The sequence below is a fragment of the Dendropsophus ebraccatus genome, chromosome 10 (assembly GCF_027789765.1).
Source record: "Dendropsophus ebraccatus isolate aDenEbr1 chromosome 10, aDenEbr1.pat, whole genome shotgun sequence".
Taxonomy (NCBI): domain Eukaryota; kingdom Metazoa; phylum Chordata; class Amphibia; order Anura; family Hylidae; genus Dendropsophus; species Dendropsophus ebraccatus.
In genome coordinates, this window is record NC_091463.1 from 84,025,808 (window position 1) to 84,036,634 (window position 10,827).

The 10,827-nt window shown below is 44.8% G+C and overlaps 1 protein-coding gene across 2 annotated transcripts; it reads left to right on the top strand.

Moving 5' to 3' along the window:
- The first annotated feature begins 4,932 nt into the window (after nucleotides 1–4,932).
- On the top strand, nucleotides 4,933–10,269 carry LOC138765655 (suppressor of cytokine signaling 4-like). Of its 2 annotated transcripts, none has more exons than XM_069942611.1 (3): nucleotides 4,933–5,028; nucleotides 7,311–7,350; nucleotides 9,161–10,269. In XM_069942611.1, exon 3 carries the CDS (start codon nucleotides 9,224–9,226, stop codon nucleotides 9,791–9,793), a length of 570 nt encoding a protein of 189 aa, XP_069798712.1. In that variant the 5' UTR covers nucleotides 4,933–5,028; nucleotides 7,311–7,350; nucleotides 9,161–9,223; the 3' UTR covers nucleotides 9,794–10,269. The 2 variants fall into 2 exon arrangements, with proteins under 2 accessions (XP_069798712.1, XP_069798713.1); XM_069942612.1 differs by lacking the exon at nucleotides 4,933–5,028 and adding an exon at nucleotides 7,132–7,180.
- The last annotated feature ends 558 nt before the right edge of the window (nucleotides 10,270–10,827 follow it).

Below are 10,827 nucleotides of genomic sequence, written 5' to 3' on the forward strand. Positions count from 1 at the left end.
GCAGAAATAATAGTGCGCCCCTCCAAGAACTGATAAACAACCACGGATGTCACCCTGGTAGGCTATGTCTATGCATGTACTACAGTGACCAAGTTGTAAGCTGTTCACCCCTCAAAAACACCAGCATAGCATTATCTTTCTTCATTTAAACTGTACAGCTGGTACAATGCAGTCAGGCCGGTAATGTTCTCCTGGTGTCACCAAACCCAACCTCATCCATCAGACGCCAGATAGAGAAGTGTGATCAGTCACTCAACAGGACGTGTCCTTTGCTCCAGACCCCAGTGGCAGCGGCTTTTTACCACTCCATCCAGCACCTGGCATCGTGCTAGTGATGTAAGGCCTGCATGCAGCTGCTCAACCATGGAAAACCCATGCCCTGAAGCTCCCGGCGGGCACAGTCTTTGTGCTGATTCCATATGAGGTTTGGTTGCTGCTAGAGATAAGTGAATGGGGCCGAGGTTCGCATTCACACGAACCATCGGCATTTGACTCCCGCTATCTTCCCGTTCTGTATGGAAGGTGGAGACAACCCGAGATAATTATAGTAGCCAGCCCTCCCTAATAGTCTCATATAGTAGTCAGCCCTCCCCATAGTCTCTTATATAGTAGCCAGCCCTCCCCCATAGTCTCTTATATAGTAGCGAGCCCTCCCCCATAGTCTCTTATATAGTAGCCAGCCCTCCCCCATAGTCTCTTATATAGTAGCCAGCCCTCCGCCATAGTCTCTTATATAGTAGCCAGCCCTCCCCCATAGTCTCTTATATAGTAGCCAGCCCTCCCCCATAGTCTCATATATAGTAGCCAGCCCTCCGCCATAGTCTCTTATATAGTAGCCAGCCCTCCCCCATAGTCTCTTATATAGTAGCCAGCCCTCCCCCATAGTCTCATATATAGTAGCCAGCCCTCCCCCATAGTCTCTTATATAGTAGCCAGCCCTCCCCCATAGTCTCTTATATAGTTGCCAGCCCTCCCCCATAGTCTTATATAGTAGCCAGCCCTCCCCAATAGTCTCATATAGTAGCCAGCCCTCCCCCATAGTCTCTTATATAGTAGCCAGCCCCCCATAGTCTCTTATATAGTAGCCAGCCCTCCCTATAGTCTCTTATATAGTAGCTAGCCCTCCCCCATAGTCTCTTATATAGTAGCCAGCCCTCCCTAATAGTCTCTTATATAGTAGCCAGCCCTCCCCAGTAGTCTCATATAGTAGCCAGCCCTCCCCATAGTCTCTTATATAGTAGCCAGCCCCCCATAGTCTCTTATATAGTAGCCAGCCCTCCCCATAGTCTCTTATATAGTAGCCAGCCTCCCCCATAGTCTCTTATATAGTAGCCAGCCCTCCCCCATAGTCTCTTATATAGTAGCCAGCCCTCCCCAATAGTCTCATATAGTAGCCAGCCCTCCCCCATAGTCTCTTATATAGTAGCCAGCCCTCCTCCATAGTCTCTTATATAGTAGCCAGCCCTCCCCCATAGTCTCTTATATAGTATCCAGCCCTCCCCCATAGTCTCTTATATAGTAGCCAGCCCTCCCCCATAGTCTCTTATATAGTAGCTAGCCCTGCCCCATAGTGTCTTACATAGAAGCCATGGTGGGCCAATGTAATTCAATCTCTGAATTGCCTGGCGGTTCAAAAATAATGGCACCTGACTATAAGGGCTGATAGTTATGGCTAGTGAACCTGAATGTGGAGAAGATGGCCAAAAAGCTGCCAAAAAATGGATACAGACTATGGGTGAGCGTACAGGTTTTTCCGAACCTGAACATTCGGTAAGTTTGCTCAACATGTAGGACACCTCTCCAGTGTTTGGTGGTCATAGAAGTTACATTACCACAACATGGCCTTGTTCTTCCTCAAACAGCGCCACTTCTCTTCTCAGTCAGTGCCAGGTATTGCAGTTCTTTTGAATGCTGCAATACCACACACAACCTAAGGACAGGTGTGGTGCTGTTTTTGAATGAAAGCAGCCATGGAGAGTATAGAAGAATAATCCATTTGGAGCTTGTATAAATGGCTGCTATGTTCAGGGACTCTCTGTATGCAGAAACACATCTGCGGCTGTTTGCATTCACTCATGGCGTATCCTGGCAGGAGATGTCACTGCTGGAGGGTGATCCTGATGAGATATATAACGTTTTATGGACGGTGAACACGCGTATGGGGAGATTTATATTGGCCATGACTGTCTTGTAAAGAAAGAATGCTGTGTGTGAATCAGACATAGCGAGGAGGTGGAGGAAGGAGGTGCGGCGGACGGCGAGCAGGATCGGCATCATCATAAAAGGAAGGGGATCAAAGTCAATTAGAATAATTCCCCGTGGTTCTGGCAGCGGAGCCGGTTCATGACATAATCTCGCAATATGATCTGCACTATGTTTCCTATAATGCTTACAGAACTAAAGAGCTGCAACAAAGCACAATTTTTTATTATTCAAAAATTTAGTGCCCCTTTAATAAGCATGTACAGGAGTTGTACTGTACACTGCTCCATCCTGCTGCCCTGAAAAGGCAAAAATGTGCTCATTGTGCAGGTGCTGGTTCCGTTTAGCAGGTGGATGTCCTGCTTTACGACTTTGCAACTCCCAAGCCAAATGAATCAAACCAAAGAACACAAAATAAAGACACAATTCATTGTAATCAGGTGTCAAATAGTCACAATTTTATTTAAAATCCCATCCCCCTTCCCCCCCCCCCCCCCCCCAGGTGAGAAAGAACCCCCTGTGGAGGAAACCTCGATAAAGCCATGAGTTGCCCCTTTCTTAGGCTTAGAGGGTAATACAAACACAACATAGATTAAAGGGAAACTGGCATCAAACTGCTTACATTGCTACATAGCTATGTAAGGAGGGAGACTTTACGTACCTTTATTATCGTTGTAAAGGGCCGCAGTCACCTAAAAAAAAACTAAAAACTTTACATCGCTGCTCTGAAGTGTCAATGTCCTGGCCAGACCTCTATGACACTCCAGATCAAAGTCCTCTGGCACATCCAAGATGGCACTGATGCAGGAAGCATGTCTTTCTTTTATAGAGCCATCTTTATGACAACAGCAAATGTCCTCACAGTTCATGGTTGCCATGTTGACTACAGGTACCCACATCGACCCTTTATTGATTGATGATGATGATGATGACTACAGAGGTCCAGCAAGCAGCTTATGGTTAGGACATACTAGAGCCTAGGGAAGAGGGGGGGGGGCAGATGCTTTGGCTGTGTGTGGCTCCAAAAAAAACCTACTCCCATAGACTCTCCAATGGAGGGTCATGTATGTGTCTCCATCTCTACTGAAGCCATTGCAGTTGATGGCTGTTTTACACTAGCAGGTGGCATTCAAGGTCCCGGTTCTTTTAATAGATGGTGGTCTCAGAGGTGGGACCTGTAAGATACAAGGAATCTATATCATGCTCAGAGCTGCAGACATGGGAGGTAAAGCAAATGATATGCGTCTTTTAGCTAATGGCTGTTTGCAGAGTTATAAAATCATGTTTCTCCTCTAAACTCAAGTATCATAGAGGTTGTGCTGAGCTGCAGCATGCATGCCTCCACTCCCTGGCCTGCATGATTGATGTACAGGGCTCAGTGCAAGAAGCCAAGCACAGAGAGGTGGGGCAGGTAGGAGGCACGCATTCTACGGCTCAGCACAAACTCTTTGACTCTTGAGCTTAAAAGAAAAACATGATTTTATAACTTTGCAAACAGCCATCAGGTATGATTTGCTTTCTCTTCCCCTCAGCTATCTGTCCATATCTGCAGCTCTAAGTATGATATACAGCTGACTAATCCCTTTAAAGAAAAAGTCAGGTGTTGTGAAAAAAATGTTTAAATGGCAGGGAACAGGGGGGAACATAATAAAAAAATCATTACTTACCTCTCCCCATGCCTTTGCAGTGCTGGATTGCTGCTCCTGGACCCTCGCCGGGCTCTTCTTCAGAGCCGACATCACAGCCAGGTTGATGGATTGCCTGCTCTGCCACTTCGTTACTGAGGTGGGACTCACTGCTGCAGTCACTGATCCACTGGCCCAGGAGCCTGTCGTGCGGCGCATCGCAGGCATGAAGAGAGGTAAGCATTGGTTGTTTATTATGTTCTCCTTTAACATGTTCCACAGTTTATACCCTATTACGACCCTTATTAATGGAGACAACCTGGGACTCAGCAAATTCCCCCAGGGATATCACTTGAACAATCTTGTTTGGACACCCAGTGGTATACCCTAAGGCCTTATTCACACATCCGTTATTGCGGATCACACTATGGATGTGTATCTGAACACTGCACACAAGGTAGTGATCTATGCCGCAATTTTGGGTCCACACTAGGAACTGAAATCCTTTTTTTTTTTTTTTTTTTTTGCAGCACTGATCACGGCCCCATAGACATGTACGGACGTGTAAACAGGGCCATTGAAATCTATTGGTCCTATTTTCTGTGCACAATTACGATAGAACTACGGATGTGTGAATAGGGCCTAACAAATTTCTATTTACAGGCACAATATACTGTTATACGTAAGTGTGCTACTATATAAAAATGAAAATATGAATGTAAAATGAATATCTCTTTTTGGGTCCAAAAAAATTCTAAATTAAAAAACTAAACTTCATCTTGCTACAATGATGCAATAATGGTAACAGTCTGAAATGGCAATATAGAAATAGAACATTTTTGGATGGCCTTAAAGGTCATAACAATATCCTGGTTCTGAAGGGGTTAAACGTCAATTCATATTATCTTCCTAAGGGAATGGGCGGAATACTCCACGTGTCTCCTGGGAACAACGTCCATAAACAGATGGATTCCCTCTCCCCTTTCCAGGTGTGTATGATACAGAGTGTCCAGGTACAGGCTGATCACATGTTGCAGGTACGCCGCTCGCTCACACCCTCTGTATATTTTTATCATTGCTCTGACAGTTTAGTCATAATAATAATAATTACTACACCACAAGCTGAGTGCAGAGCTCAACCTGCTCACTACCAGGCAGGACTGTCAGCAGCTCAGATGTGTCCTCCGCTCCATGGCTGCTGGTGAGTACCCCTGCTTCATCCATAGGATATTACACAGACGCTGAGTGTTCATTAGTATAGATTTATATACAGATGTAGTAGGGCTGACACTGTCAGCATAGCAGAGCTGGGTTTGTTACCTGGTTAATGTGTACTCTGTTGTTTTTCATGTATGACTGGAATATACGGATTTATATCTCTGCTATATCTGTACACTGGGGATATAGAGGATAACACCATGTCCTTTTAGGATCTTGTTTCCTTTTACAGATTCCGTAAGGTTTTTAATTTTACTTATCTATACTCTTGGAAATTTGGGTGGTACACACTGCGGGAGATGTAGTGGCAGCAGTATGGTCACCCTGCTTTTCTAACCTACTGAATGGCAAATCTAGATATTCCTGTCTAGTCTAAATGACAAATCTAGATATTCCTGTCTAGTCTCCTGGAATGTCTGAAAGGTTCCATTGGGGGTTCCCCTATGGCGACAGGAGCTGGCATTTGTCCTGGTGTACATATATGCCACTCCCTGCTGCCATTTCTAAATTACCAATGGCATCATGATAGCCACAGGGAAGAGAAGAAGCATTGGGGCTGTCACTGGTTTGCAGGGCACTGTGACTGGCACTATGTGTTTCTACAAGTTAAAGGGACCCGGTCACCATGAAAATACCATCTAATCTATCGCCATCATGTTATAGAGCAGGAGGAGCTGAGAAGATTGATATATAACTTTGTACATAAATGTTTAGTAAAACCTGTAACTTATTGATTCAAATCCAAGCTCTCTCCTCCCCCTGGACTCCTAAACATACAGATTACAATCAAAGAGTTACAGGGTATATTAATTATTTTCCCACAAGGATATATATCAATCTGTTCTGCTCATCCTGCTCTATAACATGATGTCAATAAATTAGATAGCAATATTATAGCGACTGGTTCCCTTTAAGGTTGCGATACATATAAGATAACTGTCACCAAACTCTCACTCTCTCCTGATCCCCTTATATATGTGTATGCCCATCTGTACCACGCATGCATGTGTTCTTCATAGAGAGGGAGAAGAGAAAACTGTTGCCAGACACATTTACCTGCAATTAAAAATCCAAAATGGCTGACTCCTATTATGAGGAGGCCTATGGTTAACCAAACCCACCAAAACCTAAGGTTTAGACTGTGCTGAACAAAGACCAGACCTGTACTCTGTATACAGTTTATGTAATGATAACATAAGTACTGGGTTTAGTGCTGCAATAAACACATTAATATATTAGGGTGCAAAGGTCACAGGGCAGCAGTCAGTCATGTCTGCAGAATCATTGATCGGAGATTGACAACCTGATTTACGTCGACTAAGGGTCCTATTTCACGGGCCGATGGGGGCCCGATCAATAATGTAAACGAGCGTCCGATCTGCTAGATCAATGCTTGTTTACTGGGTCTATTACACGGCCCGATAATCGCTTACACCATACTTTACCTAGTTGCAGGGCTACTCCTGCGCTCCTTCTTCCTCCCGGTCCCGCGCGCAGCAGCAGCTTTGGTGCGGCCTGTCTGAGCTGACAGACCGCTCAGCCAATCACTGGCCGCGGCGGTCAGCTGAGACAGGCCGCACCAAAGCTGATGCTGCGCGCGGGACCGGGAGGAAGAAGGAGCGCAGGAGAAGCCCTGCAACATGTGTAGGTAAAGTATGGTGCTTATTCCAAAGCAGTGATCTGTGGTCGGTGCCCGATGATTTTAGGTTTGAACCTAAATAAACGATCAGCCGAGGATCGTTGTCTCTATTCCATTGAGCGATAATCGGCCGAATTGGTTCGATTTGGCCGATTATTGCTCCGTGGAATAGGCCCCTAAGGTCAGGGTTACCAACGCAACTAGCAGCCCTAGCAACAGACACTGGTTGTCCATAGCAACCAATCACAAAACAGCTTTCACTTTCCAAAAGCAGAACACAGAATATAAGCTGAGCTGTGATTGGTTGCTTTGCACAACACAATCTGCCCCCTATGTAAACACAAGAATAAATCTAGGCCTCGTTACCCATAGCAACCAGTCAGCTTTCATGTTTTTTACTGCTCTGATAAAGTGAAAGCTCGGCTGTGATTGGTTGCTAAGGACAACAGGAACACTCATCATAAATAAGCTAATCAGCTGAACTCATCCCTCTCTGGTATTTTGTTACAATGTATCAGTCCAGGCTGATGAGCTTACTGAGCGTTGTGTGGATTGTGGATTGTATATAGAGTATGTGCATGGCTTTCAGGCTCTCCATATAAGACGTGTGTTCTTATTCTTTGCAGCTAACAAGTATTCTGGAATGATCAGGAACCAGAAGACAAGGTATGTTAAGAAGAACATCAATAAAGTTATTGAAGGGATGTCTCCTCCCACAATATATTTGTGTCTGGGGTGAAGCTGCTATAAAATGAAAGCAGGAAATGGCGCTCAGTAGGGATGGGGGAAGAATATGGCAGGGGATCAGGGCAGGTGAGTATAACCATGGCTATGTTCACACAACGTATATTTTCGTAAAACCATGGCCGTTGTACAACGGGCGTGATTATTACGAGAATATACGTTACCTTTCCTTCTGAGATCCCGGCTGAAGCGTATACACATAGTATACGCTCCGGCCGGGATTCCTAGCGGCGCCGCAAACAACCGACATGTCACTTTTCTGCGGCCGCTATTCATTGAATAGCAGCCGTAGAAAACCGTGTCAGTGCACACTGTGAAGCGAGCGGCCGGAACCAGTCCATAGTGTGCTGTGGGGAGTTCTGATGCGGGCGCGCATGGATGCGCCCGCATCAGAACTCTGCGGCCATAAAGATCATCTTTTCAGAGGATGCAGGGATGCAGCCTATGGCCTATGGCTGTATCCATGTTTTCCCAACTTCCAACTTCAGCCACCAGTATTCAAATGGCGAACGATCGGACTTGAGCACCCACCCATGCCAGTTATAAATTTAGAGTGTGACTTCCAGACAGTGAAAGACGTGCCAGATTATTAAGAGACTAATCCCTGTAATTACACCTGGTGCACATCATTACATTACCACTGATCAATAATACTCTGATCCTTAAAGAATTCCCTCCTTTGAATTTCAGTTCCTGATCACTTTAAAGTTCCCTGCTTGCTGTCAGTGAATGGTATCATTGTAGCACTATATAAGGGCAGAGGAGAGATTGCTGATGCATCATCCAGTCCAGGCAATCCCCTAGGATGGAGAATCAATTGTAGCAAACCTTCATCCGAGAACTCCCTGGGTTTGCATAGACTTTTGGGTATAGACAAAGCATTAAAGCAAGCAGAGATCTTGGAAAAACAACGTATAATAGAAAGTCCCCGTCTTTTGATTATATGGTGATTGATATTGTGGATTTTACATTAATAGCCGTATAGACGCTCCATCGCTGTGTCTGTATCCCAATGATGCGTTAAAGGGGTACTCTGGCAATTTTTTTTTTCTTTCAAATCAACTGGTTTAAGTAAGTTATTTACATTTGTACTTTACTTCTACTTAAAAATCTCAAGTCGTCCATTACTTATCAGCTGCTGCATGTCTTGCAGGAAGTGGTGTATTCTTTCCAGGCTGACACAGTGCTCTCTGCTGACACCTCTGTCCATGACAGGTAATGTCCAGAGAAGGAGAGGTTTTCTATAAGGATTTGGTACTGCTCTGGACAGTTTCTGTCTGGGATAGAGATCACTCTGTCACACTGGAAAGAATCCGCCATTTCCTGCAGGACATACCGTGGCTGATAAGTGCTGGAAGACTGGAGACTTTTAAATAGAAGTAATTTACAAATCAATATAACTTTCTGAAACCAGTTGATTTAAAAGAAAAAAATATTTTTATATTTAAAATTTTATTCATATATAAAAATTTAAATAAAAAAATTTTAAATAAAAAAGAAAAATTGCTGGAGTACCCCATTAATGCATGACACTGTCTAGAATGAAATAGGCAGAGCTGAGCTGTAGTACCAGGCACAACCACAAGGATGAGGGTGTCACTAATGCATGGTGCCAATGACCGCTCCTCCTCCTTTATTCTGCTTATCATGGGTTCCCCTATAGGTGGCGCTCCTGATAACACGATGGTTGATCTATACATGGTTTCTCATTGTAATGTGTAATCTGCCGCAGGTTGCACTGAGGATGGTGATTTGTCTGGATAATAACCTTGACTGGTGACCGAGTCTTGTCAGAATGTCTCCTCCAGCAGCCGTCCAGCATGGAGAGAAGGATGGAGAAGAAGAAGATGGCTTCTACACGTGTTTCAAGATCCATTTCAAGTGCCCCACCATCCCAGATCTCTTGGCGGCTACCAGTTTGCCCTATTACTGGGGAGCACTGAATAAGTACCAAGCAGATATCCTGTTACTGGGCCGCCCAGACGGGACGTTCCTCCTACGAAACTCCTCCCAGGATGGTTGCGCCTTTGCTGTCACTTTCCGCCGACGAGGACGTACCCGTCATGCCCGTGTCCAGTACCGGGGCCAGCATTTCAGCTTCCACTGGGGCAGCTTCCATTCTCCCTCCATCCGCCACCTGCTGGAACATTACAATGACCCCAGATCCTGCACATTTTTCGAGCCGCTCTTGTCTATGCCTTTAAATCGCACCAACCCCTTAAGTCTCCAGGAACTTTGCCGAGCGACCATCAATGCTGCCATCCCACATGAGAGAATCGGGCAACTTCCCATACCCAAGGCTATGAAGGAATACTTGTGGGAGTACCACTATACCGAGACATTTCCGGGGACTGAAGAAGAATGATAAGGACTGCGACCACAGAGAGGCAACAAAACTAAGATTAGTGGTGGTTGGATAGAAGATGCAGAACCTGTTTCTAGGTCCCCATACACCTTATACTAAAGTCACCTAAACCCGCCACAGCCAGTGGGTTTGGCCGACAGTATAAGGTGAATGGCCGCCTACCTAGTCTCTACAAACAGATGATAGAGAAAAAGGTTGGGTGTGCTGGATTTCTGCAGCCCTACCCTTTTGTTCTTGGAGAGATTAGTTGCCGCCAGTGCTGTCTGGCTGCAGATTACCACTTCTTATAGACAATACATAAACTTTCGCCTGTGCGAAATAATGTTTATGAGTATGGAAAGACTGGCTTATATAAGGGCACTATTACATTATATTACAGCCAAATCTCCTGGCTCAACCATAGATATCATAATCCAGGTCAAGAAACTCATGGTTTGGCCAAGACACTTGGGGGAAGATTTATAAAACATGGTGTAAAGTGAAACTGGCTCAGTCGCCCCTAGCAACCAATCAGATTACACCTTTCATTTCTTACAGACTCTTTGGAAAATGAAAGGTGGAATCTGATTGGTTGCTAGGGGCAACTGAGCCAGTTTCACTTTACACCATGTTTGATAAATCTCCCTCTTAGTGCTTTGATTCTTGTTTTACACGATCTCTGCTAGCGGTCAGTGAGTGGAACCATGTTAATGCTATAAAGATGCTCTGGTTAGGTCTGGGCCTGGAGCAGAGTCACGGAAACTGAAAAAAAATTGTGGAATTTTTTTTTTTTTACATTTTGCTATGAATAATAATAATAAAACGAATGAATATCTGTGAATGACCTAATAAAGGAAGTAACAAATCCTCTAGACTCCGGCTATTGCTGAATGACGCTAATCTCTACTACACATGAATTGTTCACAGTGGTAAAGACATGACAGACTGTAATAAAACGTGTATTACTGAGCAATGTCGTTCCACCGGTTCCTTCATTGTTGGAAGCAACGTGACCGCCGAGAATAGAACATTGTGAACTCCTTGTATTCAGGAGA

Bases quoted from the DNA above. Each gene is read 5' to 3' on its own strand.
- LOC138765655 (XM_069942611.1), top strand. From the start codon at position 9,224: ATGTCTCCTCCAGCAGCCGTCCAGCATGGAGAGAAGGATGGAGAAGAA.